The 16,512-nt window shown below is 36.3% G+C and overlaps 1 protein-coding gene across 1 annotated transcript in view; it reads left to right on the top strand.

Moving 5' to 3' along the window:
- Nucleotides 1-16,512, top strand: part of si:dkey-37g12.1 (atrial natriuretic peptide receptor 1) — a 169,383-nt gene that overhangs the window by 147,796 nt on the left and 5,075 nt on the right. The window contains exons 22-25 of the mRNA XM_051928534.1: nt 3,043-3,166; nt 9,056-9,124; nt 9,980-10,154; nt 13,655-13,753. Coding sequence (XP_051784494.1) covers nt 3,043-3,166; nt 9,056-9,124; nt 9,980-10,154; nt 13,655-13,753 — 467 coding nt within the window. The remainder of the gene's footprint in view (nt 1-3,042; nt 3,167-9,055; nt 9,125-9,979; nt 10,155-13,654; nt 13,754-16,512) is intronic.

Here is a 16,512-nt window from a genome sequence, read left to right as displayed (position 1 = left end):
AATTAGGCTTCTCTTAATCTGTTTTGCTGCTCAATATATTACATACTCTGTTGCTCAAGAAAATCAATGCATCTTCAAAGATAATAACATTTTAGAAAATTAAGCTTTTTTAAACAGAAGTGTAATCACAAACAAATCTATAGCTAAGCTATTTATAGTTTACTAAATCAAAACAAGGGCAGACATTACAGTGCCATGCAAAAGCTTTCAGAACCTTAACAAATTCTCTAATTTTAAGGAATAACAAGTCCTATACTTAAAGTTTGCTCTCTATGATATTTTTATTTTATCACACTGAAACCCCAAATTATTATTTATGATTATTGTTTAATGTGACATTATTTTATCATAGAAACAATTTTTTACAAAATGGAAACATACATTTTACTTAAACTCAAATTCGCCAACTCTTTTCATATTTTCTATAGCCATCAATAACAGCTCTTTAGGGGTAAGTATGCACCAGCTTGGCACACTGTACAGGAGTGATTTTGGCACATTTGTTCTCGGTTGTTCATGTTAGTTGGGCGCTTGTGCAGTGCAATTTTCAAATAGCGTGGTCATTGTTTCACTTGTGCCACACAAGCTCTACCTTTGTCTCATTTGACCATAAAACTTTTCTCCACATCAAATCAATTACTCTCATGTTTTTAGATAACTCCGGACTTGCATTTTTTTTTCTTTTTTGAGTAATGTCTGTGTCACCCTTCCACTCAGGCCATTGTTATGTAGAACTCTTGATATGGCTGAATGATGCACTTTTACTCAAGTCTGAGCTACTGAACTCTTTAGCTCTGTCAAAGTGATAGTTGGAGTTTCAGTAGCATACAGTATGTCAAAAGTCTTCTTGTTTGCACAGAGTTTTTAGGGGCAACCTTTGCTAAGTAGCAGCTGAAAAGGTTGATCTATTGTAGCTTCTAAATTCTTGGATATTATTTACAAGGTAAATAATGATCCACAGACTGATATTAGTATTCTGACAACTTAACCTTAAGAAAGAGAGGACAAAAATGAATGGATGGACAAATTCATATCAAAATAATTTTTAGTTTTCTGGATATGTAATTGTCCACACTTTATTCAGCTGACTAAATAGAGTGGAGTCATATTATCAGTATCAGCAATCATCTATAACTTTATTCCATGCCTGCACATGCATGTCCCACACCAACCTGAGCTACAATGGGTTGAGCTTAAATCGATGAAGCCACTAAAAGGATTTGACAGTTAAAACAATTAACATCCCACTATAACTCGTTTCACCACAATAGGATTTTACAATATTCTAGTCTTTCTACTAATTTGTCAACCTTTGTCTCTTTGAAACAGGACTGTCATTGGTTTCATCCTTTTTCGGGGAGTGTCCAGAACATGCATGAAAATACCACTATTCCCCATATATACTTTATGGTTTTTAATTGCATTGTGTATGCATTTGATTCTCTCCCTAACTTTGAAGTCAATTATGCTGGGAATACAGGAATATCTAGTAAATTTCCTGCCACCATCCCTCAGCATTCAGCAGGGACCGGTTGGTCTCTCCTGCTTTCTATGTGCTCAGCAAGAGCAACCCTGCTCCATGACAGTCATCCACTTTCTCTATCCGGGACAAAATTTTTGACTGCCTGCCTCATCTCTCTCTTTCTTTCTTTCTTTCTTTCTTTCTTTCTTTCTTTCTTTCTTTCTTTCTTTCTTTCTTTCTTTCTTTCTTTCTTTCTTTCTTTCTTTCTTTCTTTAACTTTAAACTCAGTACACTTTTTCTTCACTTATGTGCAGCCAATCTCCTCATCAACACCCAGAGGCCACTCTGCCTTTCTACCATGTGTACCTATGCCCCCTGAGCCTGAGCGCACAGCCTATGCACACTGCCATGGACCCTTAAACGTGCTGTACCACAATATCACACTCACTTATTTTATGACTGAGTAGTGGGTACTCCAATAAGAAAATATGACCAGCAAATGGAAATAGAGAAAAGGCTGGTCTGAAAACAGGCAGAGGTGTAAACTGGGAAGTAAAGAAATAGACAGAGGGAACTAATAAATAACAAGATCCAAAAATCAAAGTTTTAATGAAAGACAAGGCAAATGTGCTAACATGAATCTCTTTTTGGTAATGTCTTTGGTTACTTCTAGCAACTGAATGTAAACAAAAGATGTAAATCAGAGACCTGAGACAGCCAATGCCCTAACACTAAAGACCCCTTCTAACTACCAATGCAACTAGAAAGACAGTGACAGAGATTTTTTCCAGAAAGAGGTTTTTGATTCACTATGCGGATGCTTAAATAGGGATCCTGTAACAAAAGACAGTACCCAGTGCAAAGATTACATGTCTGGTAACAGGGTGCTGTTGACAACAGGAATATGGACTCAACCAAGGGGGAAAAAACATTAAAACAGTGATATACAAAAATAATAGTGCCACTGTCGTCTTTTTGGTGCCCCTGTCTAATTGGAAGACTGATTTTCAATTGTTAGTAAGTTATCATGCATCTCTTAAAAAAAAAAAAGAAAGATATCCCACACAGACACAAACAGATTATAGAAATTCCAAAAATGCATTGTTTAAGTGAAAATGAAATGTTAACAGTTGTGAGGCGTTAGCTTTAACCACTGGAAATACTGAATAAAACTAAACCTATGCTAGACTCCCTAACACTGTAGCATTAGAAATTGAATATTTAATTCACCTTTACTCTGTGCTCTTCCTTTTTCCTCTCCTCCCAGAACTTATGAAATGCCAAGCAAAGAGCATAACACTAGCTTTCAAAAAATTCCAAATTGTCCACACTATGATTACAAATCTCAAAACATCACCAAAAATCATATCAAATTGTATCAAAAGATTCTCATATTTTAGTATGGCACTCTTTAACTTACCAAAGGTGTAAACCTTGTTTATTTACTGCATAAGGAAACATTTTTTCTAGTTCTCACACTAAATTTTAATTTTTGGGGGTTATCTTAGGATAAGAATGGTATAATAGTATAAGAATGGCATTTAGCCTGAAGATGTGATTTTTCATTTTCAATTTTTTAGATCAGTTGCTATTCAGTTGGTTGCTGGGAAGACGGTAGAAGCTGAGACCTACGACAATGTTACAATCTATTTTAGTGATATAGTTGGATTTACCTCCATATCTGCCAGCATTACTCCAATGCAGGTAAGTCCACAATCACAGAACCATAATGTATAAATGGAGCATTAATAATGTTCGATGCTTGTTCCATGTACTTTACTAAAAAGTTGTTCAATTTAAGCTGAAAAACAAAAACATAAAAAAATCTAAACATATGCATTTGCTCATACATTTTTGGGGGATAGAGAGTCACCCTTATAGTCAGCCTAGCTCCAAAGTCAGAGTACAGGCTTATGGCCTCCACAGGCCCAAAATGGGAAAGAAGCTTTTAAATATCAAAATTTCCACCAAAATTGAAGAGAAATATGTTAAAAACCAAGGACAAACAAAGTTCTCTTAATGTCTTTTAAAGCTATATAAAAATGATTTTAAAAAAATAACACAAGAAAAGCCACATTATGCAAAGAAGCAAAATATGTTTTTCCTAAACCCAAATCTAAAGATCACAAACCAGAAACATTACCTTAAACATGAGCTGGACAAAACTAGGAAATCCAAAAAAATTAAAGAAGCACAAATCAAAGACAAGATTGGGAAGCAATACTGATCATTATATCCTGCTAGGGCCATTTCTCCAGCAGTATCATTACTTGGCCCTGTTCCTCTAAGCTCAACTTGTAGGAGGTAGAGCAGAGAACAAATGCATACATTTATAATGAGAATGAATTGCAGAAATAACAAGCAATACAATATTAAATAAGATACACAATATTACACAATATTAAATAAGAAAAGCACAGAAAGAACATTACCAAAATAGAACTAAGACATTATGCTCAAAAGAATATCCCAAAAACAACAAAAAGATTAAACAAAACAAGACAAAAAACACAATTCAGCTAGGGAACAGAGATCCTGGATGAAATGCAACACTGTTTTACTTTTTGAACTCTGATTTTTGATTAATGTTTTAATTTCTTTTGCTAGCTCATTGTGCTCGTTTGCTCAGACGCATGCAATTTTTGACTATACCTTTTTACTAGTTTCTTGGGCTGTTTATCACCTGGGGCCTCATGTATAAACAGTGCGTACGCACAAAAATGTTGCATATGGCCATTTCCGCGCTTACTTTGAGTTGTATAAAAACTAAACTTGGCATAAAGCCACTCATATTTTCACAGCAGAGTCCCTCCTTACGTACACACTTTTCTGCTCTGTTTTACAAACTGGCAGCACCCAGCGTCGAAGCAGTGCTACTGTTTCTGTGGTCTGCTTTTATTTTTTAGATTCACATTTATGATGCAGGTTTTATCAAATGCACCAAAACTGCATATCACTTACAAATTTAATTGACTTGTAATCATTCTGTAACAATATACAGGTGCTGGTCATAAAATTAGAATAGCATGACAAAGTTGATTTATTTCAGTAATTCCATTCAAAAGTGAAACTTGTATATTAGATTCATTCATTACACACAGACTGATGTATTTCAAATGTTTATTTCTTTTAATGTTGATGATTATAACTGACAACTAATGAAAGTCCCAAATTCAGTATCTCGGAAAATTAGAATATTGTGAAAAGGTTCAATATTGGGCGGCACGGTGGCGCAGTTGGGAGACCTGGGGACCCGGGTTCGTTTCCCGGGTCCTCCCTGCGTGGAGTTTGCATGTTCTCCCCGTGTCTGCGTGGGTTTCCTCCGGGCGCTCCGGTTTCCTCCCACAGTCCAAAGACATGCTGGTTAGGTGGATTGGCGATTCTAAATTGGCCCTAGTGTGTGCTTGGTGTGTGGGTGTGTCTGTGTGTGTCCTGCGGTGGGTTGGCACCCTGCCCGGGATTGGTTCCTGCCTTGTGCCCTGTGTTGGCTGGGATTGGCTCCAGCAGACCCCCGTGACCCTGTGTTCGGATTCAGCGGGTTGGAAAATGGATGGATGGATGGAGGTTCTATATTGAAGACACCTGGTGCCACACTCTAATCAGCTAATTAACTCAAAACACGTGCAAAAGCCTTTAAATGGTCTCTCAGTCTAGTTCTGTAGGCTACACAATCATGGGGAAGACTGCTGACTTGACAGTTGTCCAAAAGACGACCATTGACACCTTGCACAAGGAGGGCAAGACACAAAAGGTCATTGCTAAAGAGGCTGGCTGTTCACAGAGCTCTGTGTCCAAGCACATTAATTGAGAGGCAAAGGGAAGGACAAGATGTGGTAGAAAAAAGTGTACAAGCAATAGGGATAACCGCACCCTGGAGAGGATTGTGAAACAAAACCCATTCAAAAATGTGGGGGAGATTCACAAAGAGTGGACTGCAGCTGGAGTCAGTGCTTCAAGAACCACCACGCACAGACGTATGCAAGACATGGGTTTTAGCTATCGCATTCCTTGTGTCAAGCCACTCTTGAACAAGAGACAGTGTCAGAAGCGTCTTGTCTGGGCTAAAGACAAAAAGGACTGGACTGCTGCTGAGTGGTCCAAAGTTATGTTCTCTGATGAAAGTAAATTTTGCATTTCCTTTGGAAATCAAGGTCTCAGAGTCTGGAGGAAGAGAGGAGAGGCACAGAATCCATGTTGCGTGAGGTCCAGTGTAAAGTTTCCACAGTCAGTGATGGTTTGGGGTGCCATGTCATCTGCTGGTGTTGGTCCATTGTGTTTTCTGAGGTCCAAGGTCAACGCTGCCATCTACCAGGAAGTTTTAGAGCACTTCATGCTTCCTGCTGCTGACGAACTTTATGGAGATGCAGATTTCATTTTCCAACAGGACCTGGCACCTGCACACAGTGCCAGAGCTACCAGTACCTGGTTTAAGGACCATGGTATCCCTGTTCTTGATTGGCCAGCAAACTCGCCTGACCTTAACCCCATAGAAAATCTATGGGGTATTGTGAAGAGGAAGATGCAATATGCCAGACCCAACAATTCAGAAGAGCTGAAGGCCACTATCAGAGCAACATGGGCTCTCATAACACCTGAGCAGTGCCACAGACTGATCTACTCCATGCCACACCGCATTGCTGCAGTAATCCAGGCCAAAGGAGCCCCAACTAAATATTGAGTGTTGTACATGCTCATACTTTTCATGTTCATACCTTTCAGTTGGCCAACATTTCTAAAAATCCTTTTTTTGCATTGGTCTTAATTGATATTCTAATTTTCCGAGATACTGAATTTGGGACTTTCATTAGTTGTCAGTTATAATCATCAACATTAAAAGAAATAAACATTTGAAATACATCAGTCTGTGTGTAATGAATGAATCTAATATACAAGTTTCACTTTTTGAATGGAATTACTGAAATAAATCAACTTTGTCATGATATTCTAATTTTATGACCAGCACCTGTAATAGTGCACGGAATGTTCCAACTACCATGGCTGCTTTAGTGCTGTTAGAAGACATCACAAATGGAAGAATTAGAAGAGAATGCGCACTTACAGATGATGACCAATAGCTTCTAAGTCGATTTAGATTTCCAAGAGCTATTCTCTTGGAGCTGTGTGCTGAACTGGCACCAGCTTTTCAAAGGCAGACTTTGAGGAATTGTGCTCTACCTGCTCCTTTGCAAGTTCTTCCCACTCTCAGGTTTTTAACCATAGGAGATTTTCAATGTGAACTTGCTGACTGATTGGGTATTTCACAGACATCACCGAGTCGCACCATGCCAGCTGTATAGAATGGTATTATCCACTTGTCACCCAGATAGATAAGATTTCCTTACACTGTGGTTGAACTGGAAAAAATCAAAGCACAATTTGCAGCAACCTCCCATTTTCCAAATGTAATCAGAGCAGTCAAATGCACACACTTTGCAATTGCAATGGCGCTAGACAAGTTACATCAGCCAGGGATGAATCACCATAAGAATGAGCTGGCATTTCATTATCTATAGCAGGAGAGCCTATAAAAATCAAGTGAATTAAATTTGTAAACAATATGCAATTAATTTTGGTGTATTTGTTAACACCTGCATCATGAATGTGAATATGAAACAGAAAGGGAAAATCACATAGAAACAGTAGCACTGCTTTGATGCTAAGAGACACCAGTTTGCAAAACCGAACAGAAAAGTGCATACACACGGTCTGAGTCTGCTGTGAAAATGTGCATGGCTTTATGCAAACTTTAGTTTTTATACATCTCGAAGTAAGCATGGAAATGAGCGTATGCAACATTATTGTGTGTACGCACCATTTATACATAATCTCCAATAGAATTAAAATCTTGCAGTACTTCTTTATATTCCATGCCCTGTGTTACGGTAAACACAAACTATCATCAATATACTAATAATCCAGTTGCCCTTTATTCACTCAGAATATGAAACCAATGTAGGAAGCCCTTTAACACAGAAAAGCTTTAATCTGTTTCACCTCTAAATGACAACCACTTTCTTCCACCTTCTCAAACATTCACTGTATTTAATGTTTGGAAAATGTCTGGGATTAAGACATTTAGAGTCTTGTACATAGATAATGTTTTTGCATCATATGAGCAAATAAGCTTCAAATTTAACTTCTCATCCATACAATTTTTCCACTACATTCAAGATAGACCCTTTGCTAAATGGAACCTGCCCGATTTTCCTTACCTTCCACATATTTCTACTCCAGAAGAAGTACTGATCACTCTTGAAGACTAAGATAACATCTTTACAATTTATAAAAACATTTTAAAGTCCTTTCCTTTCAAAATTGCCTTCTATAAGGGATCCCTTCTATAATCCCTTCTTTATCCCAAAAATCCCTTCTCTATTGGGTATCATGGGGTAAGGATCTTTCATTTAATATTTCAGAAAACCTGGGGAAGGCAGCCAAGTACAGAATACACTCTAGCTCCATATGCACAAAACACTCAACTATTCAACTTTAAATGTTCTGTTGAAACTACCCAAAATATTTCCAGTGCAAAATACAACCAATGAGTGTTGCAGTATAGCTCCAGCCTCACTGGGCCACATGTTTTGGGTGTGCACCAAATGAAAATCATTTTGGACAAAAATCTTTGAATGCCTATCAGACAGTCTTGATGTCACAATCCCTGCTAATCCACTAAAAGCTGTGTTTGGTGTACTCCCAGAAGGGCTTAAACTGGAGAAGGACAAACAAACTGTAATTACCTTTACTTCACCAATAGCATGTAGACTTATCTTGCCCAACTGGAAGAATCCCACCCCGCCACCTTTAACTCAGTGGGTAACTGATGTCTTATACTACCTGAAATGGGAAAAAATCGAATTCTTATTCAGAGGATCTGTTTAAAACATTTTAAAAATATGGCAGAATCTAATCAATAACATTTTAGAATGAATCGTCTGTATTGAGGAAAAGGATTTGCTTTGTTAGGCTCTCCTCTCTTTCTTTTGGGTGGGGGTTGAATTTTAGTTTATTAAGTTTGATTTGATTTTATGGAAAATCAATAAAATAACAAAATTCATTAATGATGCAATTTATACAGTATATAACATTAAAGCAGTAAAATAAATAATGCGTAAGGTCTGTCAGCTATTCCTTTACAGTATGTCAGAGTATGTTTATGTCACTTTAAAGCTGCAGCCACCTTTTGGCAGTGGAGCCTTTTGTTCATCTAGGAGTAAAGAATGAAGAGAAAAGACAGAAGTGAGAGAAATGTACTGAGGAATTGTTGCTTTGGTTGAAATTGACATCTACAATAAAGTATTATGTTTTTTTTATGAATTAGTAAAAAAATATATTGTCTTATTGGAAACAGAGGGTAGATTTATCTAAGGTTAGGGCCTGCTGAAGACTAAATCTGTGTTATACCTGGAACATAAGATGATAGAACCAAAAGAAAGTGTCCCGTCTTTTTAACTTCACTGTATGAATATATAAACAAGTAAACAAAATCTAATGAACGTCTGGAGAAAATTGTTAATATTGCTATCTTCAACTATAAAGCTACTGACTATTATACTGAAACAAACTGTAATAACACGCAGCATTTTTCCACAGGTTGTTGAGCTGTTAAATAGCCTCTATACATATTTTGATAACATCATTGACCATCATGATGTATACAAGGTAAGCGGGCAAAAAAATTATTTTTTAATTGAACATACAGTATACACTATAGTATATATTTTTTTTAAATTTACAAAAGCTACATTTTCTTGTTTCGAGATGAAGGAATATTAACCTTTAAAATTAATAGAGTAAGTAGCTGTCCAACTGATGTTGGGGCAATACGTACTACACTTGTGATGTGTGCACCAGAAGTTTATTCTTTAGGAGGACTAGAGATTGAAGGTCTGGGATGTAGTCAATAGAACTACTGGGCAGCAGGGGCAAGAAAAGTATTAAAGCTGTGACAGGTTTCATATAGAAAACAGGCATCTTTGGATGTTGTCATTCAGGCCTTGCCAGTCATGCATCAAAAGGCTAGGGCCCAGGGTGCAATTGTGTCAGGGACAAGCAGAGGCTACAGCGGCCTGGTGACACTAAAACGCCCAAAATGTTTAGAAATGACATGGTGCACTTCCAAGAAATAACCTTGGTAAATGTATTTAGGATGTTTCAATATGGCATTGTCTACAATAGTTCTGATCTCACTTGTGTTTAACTCAAATAAAATAATATTTGATACTGGCTGAGGCAACCTCTGGGGGTCTATTTTTGACAACAAAAATTATTTTTTACAGAACATTTTTGTTTACAGAAAAATACTTGTCACTAATGACTATGTTTCAGTATCAAAGATGATTTTTTTTGGAATTTTTAAATAATATGAGGAAATGTGTAAAATAAATGTGCATATTGTAATTATTAATTCTTTGCAAACATTGTTGGGAAGCTTCTTCTCTTTTGCAATTAAGTAAAAGAAATCTTGAGGGAAATTAACTATTGATAATTAATCATTTACTTGTCACTCCATTCCAGGTAGAAACCATAGGTGATGCCTATATGGTGGTATCGGGCCTGCCAATAAGAAATGGGGATGAGCATGCCAAAGAAATAGCCCGTATGTCTTTAGCGATATTAAATGGTGTGAAAGATTTTAAAAGCAAACATATCCCAGGCCATTCGATAAGAGTTAGAATTGGTATCCATTCAGGTAAGAATCAGCACCAAGAACATATTATAATAATCATTGAGAATTGGGTCTAGAAACTCCTATTTCTGGAAATGTGTGTTTTCATTAATAGAGTGATACAAGGATTTATTTCAGAAAAACAGAAAACTTATATCCTAAGTGAAATGTACAGATTTAAACTGCTGGACATCATTAAAGAGTAAAATTTGAATTTTTAGAGAGTGGTACTGACTACATTAATCAACTATCAATATATTAAAAGGCGCATTACATATAAAACTATATCACTTAATTATTTTTTTTTAAATTGTTTATTCAAAATTTATTTTATGGCATTATTTCTCAACATACTATACAATATATGAACATGTCTATTTCACACTTTTCTGTAATTTCAATCACTAAAGTGCCCTCCTTTTTACACTTAATTGTCCCCCTGTTTTTAAATACTTTTAGTTATTGCATCCATTGTGTTGATATTGTAGAGTTTGTAAATATCAGTGATAGATGATACCTCAAAAGACACATTTACACAATATGAGTGTGCTGTCAGATGAATGAAGCACAGTGTTACCACTATTATTTACAGCAAAGAGAAAGCCACTGAAGTATAAAACCTTATACTGAAAAATCTTTTTTGATGGGAGTGACTGAATGCCATAGTAAAAAATACAATATTTTTCATTAAATATGAATCAAAATGGTTTGAAACATCCACAAAGCAAAATCTTGCTGCTATATGTCACAATCTGCACAGACGGCCTTTGGTAAAACTGGACTTTTGCACATAGTCCTCTTTTCTGCACACTACTAACTCTATGTCTGTTAGTTTTCTTCCCACGTCATCAAAGATAGGAAAGTTAGAATTCTAAATTGACTTAGTATGAGTGTGGCCTTAGATAGATTGAAGTGCCATCCAGGATGTGTTGCCTCTTTGAACACAATGCTGCCAGGGCAGGTTAGGTTGCTCTTACAGAGTTTAGAGAACTACACTAATACTGAATAGAGGCATTCACTAGTTATTCCAATCACAATTTTACTATTCATTAAGGTCTTTCAGGTCTGTCATCCATTTGTTTGAGCCAGTTCACCACCAAGTGACAGCTCAGCACCTTGTCACCCAAATCTTCACAACATGTGGCATCTGCTCAGGCAACAACAAAGTTGATTTTTGTCCCTTGCCCCAAGGTACCATTTCAAGCACCCTTTTAATGTAATGTCTCATAAAAGCCTAAATACTTCAGATAGTTCTTTAGTACATTCATGCAAAGAGCAATCACGGCTCTCCTGTTTGTAACTTGAAATCATCTTGAGGCGACCCTCTCATCCAATGTGAACAAACTTCAACTCCAACAAATCACCCAGATGAGGGCTTGTGAGTATTCCCCCATCCATCCCTGGGCCTTTACCAAGGGCTTACTGCATAGCAGTAGAGACAGCGACCACTACTGACAAGAGTCATTTGGTACCACAGCCAATCATGTGTGCAGGTGAATCCAACTAACTGGTGTTGTTCAACCTGCTGTGCATGTTCTGACTTCTTCCCCTCCTGACAGGGCCAGTTTCCATTGCCAAGGTCTAGTATGCCTCAGATTGCCCCATTATTTTTTGACACCCATCTGGTCTTCATCCTTCACCCCATATTTGAGTCCATGTAGTAGCTTCATGCAGTTTTATCAGACTGAGCCCAACCTGCTTAAATGGGTCACCTAGCCACCAGGGACATCCCAGGAATCACCAACCCCAGATTTGGCTGCAGTGGTTGATTCTGGTAGCCCAGTTTGTCTTCAGTTCACTTTCTGACCAATATGCAATGGTTAGGCTTAACAGTACTGCCTATCACCTGACAAATATAGCTATAAGGATTAATTAGGCCACAGGTGTCAAACTCCAGGCCTGGAGGGCCGCAGTGGCTGCAGGTTTGCATTCTAACCCTTTTCCTAATCAGTGACCAGTTTTCACTGCTAATTCACCCTTTCCCCTTTATTTTAACAGCCATGTTAGAAGGATTCAGTCCTCTGAATTGATTCGTTTCCTCATTAAAGGACAGCCAAACAGAAATGAGATATGAAACGAGCCAACAGATGACCAGCTTAAACTGGGGCTTCAAATTCCAACCAGTTTCTTAATGAGAAGCCGATGCTTGCTGTTAATTAAACCCGTTATTTAATTCCACGGCTTGTTGCTGCTGTCGTTCTGCAACAGCAGACATTTCCAAAACTGTTGATTTTCTGTTTTTCATAAGAACGTCGTCAAAGTGTTTTGGTGAGTTGAGAGATCAACCTTACTGAGACCATCACCTTTCTTTATTTGCAGATATTGTGTGATGTGGCGGCTTGTTTTGTGTCTCATTATTGTTTGGTTGCTAATTAAGGAAAAAGTAACAACTAAGGGAGTCAAGTTAATTAAAAAAAGTAATTAGCAGAACAAATTGGTCACTAATTAAGAAGATGGTTAGAATGAAAACCTGCAGCCACTGTGGCCCTCCAGGACTGGAGTTCGACACCCCTGAATTAGGCAGTGGGTTCCCAAATGTAATGTATTTTTTTTATATATGGAGTCAGAAATATGGAATCAAGTTATGAATATCTAAAGCCTATTTGAAATAAATAATTTAATTTGAAATAAATAAGCTAAAACCTGACACTTATGGATTTCATTTTTCAATATTTTAACAGAATTCAAAAAAGTGGAATCAAAAACTAAAAATATAATGTCACATTTTATATTAATTTAGCCAGTATTACTACATGTTAGGAATTTGATTTAGGCTGTTTAGGGTGAATAATTTTAGTCACAATTCTTGTCAAGACAGTTGAAGTTTAATCCCTAATACTGGATGTAGAACTTCATTCAAAAGCTAGAATAAAAAAAAATTAAAGGACAAGATAAAGAGTAAACTATTTTTAATGATGAAAGAAAAAGAAAAGTTAGGGTGAGTCACAAATGAAATAAGGAGACCATCTCGGTTTAAATGCAAAAATCAAAAGCTCAAATAGGTCACTTTTGCAGAGGAGCTCTGTTACTCTCAGATGCAGATTCATTACTGAACACTGACTTCCAGTCCTACATGTTCTTAAATAGTGGCAGAAGGAGCAGCACTTCAGGGCTTGAGGAGGAAGTGATGTGTCAGTTGTCCTTCGACCATCTATCATTAGTTCTACAGTCAGAAAGGGAGAAGGAGATAGCAATCGCACCACCTCTCTTTCAGGATTGACTGTTCTTACTTCTGTAGGGTCCCAACAATGACCTCTAAGCGTGCATCTCTGACAATAGATGCAACCACTTTCAAAATTACATTTGTTTTTAAAGGGAGTACATCATTGTACCACAAAGCAACTTTTAAACTCTAATTACTCTTTTTTGTTGTAAGCATAATAAGACACTTAAGATTCTGCCTCCACGTACTGTATATATTTATACCAGTGTAATTCATTTTTTTACTTTAGTTTTTGGGATGGGCACTCCTCCAATTTCACTGGACTGGTTCAAAATGAAATTTTTGAATTTTGCTAAAACAGGTCCTTGTGTTGCTGGAGTGGTTGGTCTGAAGATGCCACGGTATTGTTTATTTGGAGATACTGTTAATACAGCTTCACGCATGGAATCCTCTGGCTTGTGTAAGTGTTTTACAGTGAAGCTATTTATCTAAATAGCAGCACTTGGCATTTATTTCTATCAAAATCAATCCAGATTTAATACACAGTGACATTTTATACTGTTATGCTTCTTGTAATAATACAATCTTTGTTAATGATTTTAGCTTTATTTTAAAAAAAAGAATTTAGCATTTGACAATATATTAAATTATACCTGATCCATCATACTTATGTTTGTAGCCTACACACAGCTTCATTTTCTTTGGAAGAATTCATTTTTGACAAAAACTGCTGAAAAATGATAATGTTTTAATTTTTAAGGTAATTGAAGTTATGCTACTTGTGGGATATAAAATATTACTTTTTGCTGTCATTTAAGCGAAAAGTAAATAAAGCAAGCATTTTTTAAATAACTTCCCTGACCACAACTATTATAAGAGTAACATTTTTAAATTTTAGGTAAGGACACTAAGTTGAATGTTTCAATATTATATTCTTAAGATGTCATAGTCCTTTGCCTTTATGATTCTATTTTCTCAGTTACAGTTATTCTTCAGTATGATTGATGTAATCTTAAGACTTGAGGATCATATGGGAAATATGATTTGTAAAGTGAACATTCAGGATATGGTGACCATTTACTGTAAATGACAATACATTTAAACCATCACTAATAAAATGTTCTTCTCATCTAAAACAAACTGCAAACATTAAATTGCAGTTAATAAAAAATAAGTCAAACTGAGGCTGTAATCAGTGAAAGATGTTTAAATGTATTGCAGTACTGTCATAATTACATTCTCATGATACTGGCACAGTGATTTATGAGTCAATGTCATACTGTGAAACCTTTTTTCCCGTGCAGGAGCATCTCACAGTGTTGAAATCTAATGTTAAATATTCTTTAAACCCATTCTAATACTGTATGTTGAAAAATAAGCCAGCTGTTAATGGAAAAGGTACATGAATGAAAGCTGGGTGGCAGAAGAAGAAATTAAATGAAGAGAAGTGTCTTGTGCATTGACTTTGTTGCTTTTTTTTAATGACTGATATGCAGTACCTCTTTAAGCTAAAAAGAAAAGAAATATATTTAATCATCTTTTATCTACATGGACATGTTGTCACATTGTCTGTACTTACACTGACAAGCTCTGAATTCAATTTTGTGTCACTTCTCCAACACGAATCATCACTTCTGCAGCAAGGCTATGACTTTTAATAGGCTCGTGAGAAATGAATAGTTCTTTCCTCAAACCTTCTATCCTTATTTCTTTCACCATATAAGCTAAATTTCCAAATATTATATTATTGGAATTTGCTAAGCATTGTAAAAATAAATTGATGGGGTGCATTGTAATATTAGTGGAAAGACAAAACAGAAGAAGATAATTTGTAGTGCTATAGTGTTACATTTACTTGAAGAAACACCGACCTCAGATGAGAAATAACATTTGTCACAAGGCTTCTTTTTTATATGTTTTTTACTCCTGTGGTATGCTGTGCAGTACTTCTTACCATGTATTTAGTTTGCCTTATATTTTTTTAATTTTATTAAAATCAGAGTTTCATTGACTTCAAGATTGTATTTACCTCATTACAGTGCATATATTACATACCAGAAAAGAAAACACTATTACATTTTGTAGATACCACCTCACATCTGTTCTTACTTTGATTTAACTTTATAATATCCAATAAATGGTAAATGATAGATGATTTTCTTGTTTATTTGTTTATTTTTTATGGTAGCAGCCATGCCAACAATGTCCATGGTCATGTGAATCGTCGGCATTATGATGTATGACATCTTTGCATCCTCAAATTAAAAGATCATCTTTACCCCAATATAAAAGATAGTGGCAATGTCTAGTTACTATCAAAACATTGAATAAAGATCAAACAAATAGACAAAGTTATATCTTATATCTATAAGAATATATATTCACTATAGTCAGAAGGACTGATGGGGATTCACATTAAATCTTCATAATTGCCTTCAATGAACACTAAAAATACTTCAAAAGAAGTAAATACAATTACAATACAATATAATGCAATACAATTTATTTTTGTATAGCCTAAAATCACACAAGGATTGTCGCAATGGGCTTTAACAGACCCTGGCATTTGAAAGCCCCCCAGCCTTGACTCTCTAAGAAAACAAGAAAAAACTCCCAAAAACCCTTGTAGGTAAAAAAAAAAAAATGAAAAAAATCTCGGAAAAGGTAATTTGAAGAGAGACCCCTTTCCAGGCAGATTGGGTATGCAGTGGGTGTCAAAAAATGGGATAAATACAAAACAATATACAGAACAGAACACAAGTAATCCTCAATACAATACAATAGTACAATAGTAATAGTACAAGAACAGAGCGAAACGCAAGAGTAGATGATATCACGTAATACAATGCAGATTTATTCAGAGTCCCGAAGACCTCAGGCATCAAGCTGCCTCCCTTACTGGCCATTCCACAGATAAGTCAGTGGAGGGTGGCCAATGTGATGAAAGGACCCTTCTACCTGACGATTCCAGGTCTCCTTCGTCAGAAGTGACTTTTCCTTAGGCAGGCAGACAACTTGGCAGTAGGGCAGTGGAACCAAGTGCCACATTTGAGTACCAGTAAAAGGAACAGAATATAGTAGGTTAGGGTTAGTAACAAATTATAACTAACATTATTACTTATGTTTTCGTGCAAATGACTAGCCACAGAGATGCAGTATACACAGTTAATCAGCAGCTCTAGTCTGTATATGCTAAACTGAAATAGTGAGTCTTCAGCT

This window comes from Erpetoichthys calabaricus, chromosome 5 (genome assembly GCF_900747795.2).
Source record: "Erpetoichthys calabaricus chromosome 5, fErpCal1.3, whole genome shotgun sequence".
In the NCBI taxonomy this organism is placed as follows: Eukaryota; Metazoa; Chordata; class Cladistia; order Polypteriformes; family Polypteridae; genus Erpetoichthys; species Erpetoichthys calabaricus.
Note: the sequence above shows the minus strand (reverse complement) of the source record. Positions and strands in the feature narration are given on the sequence as shown.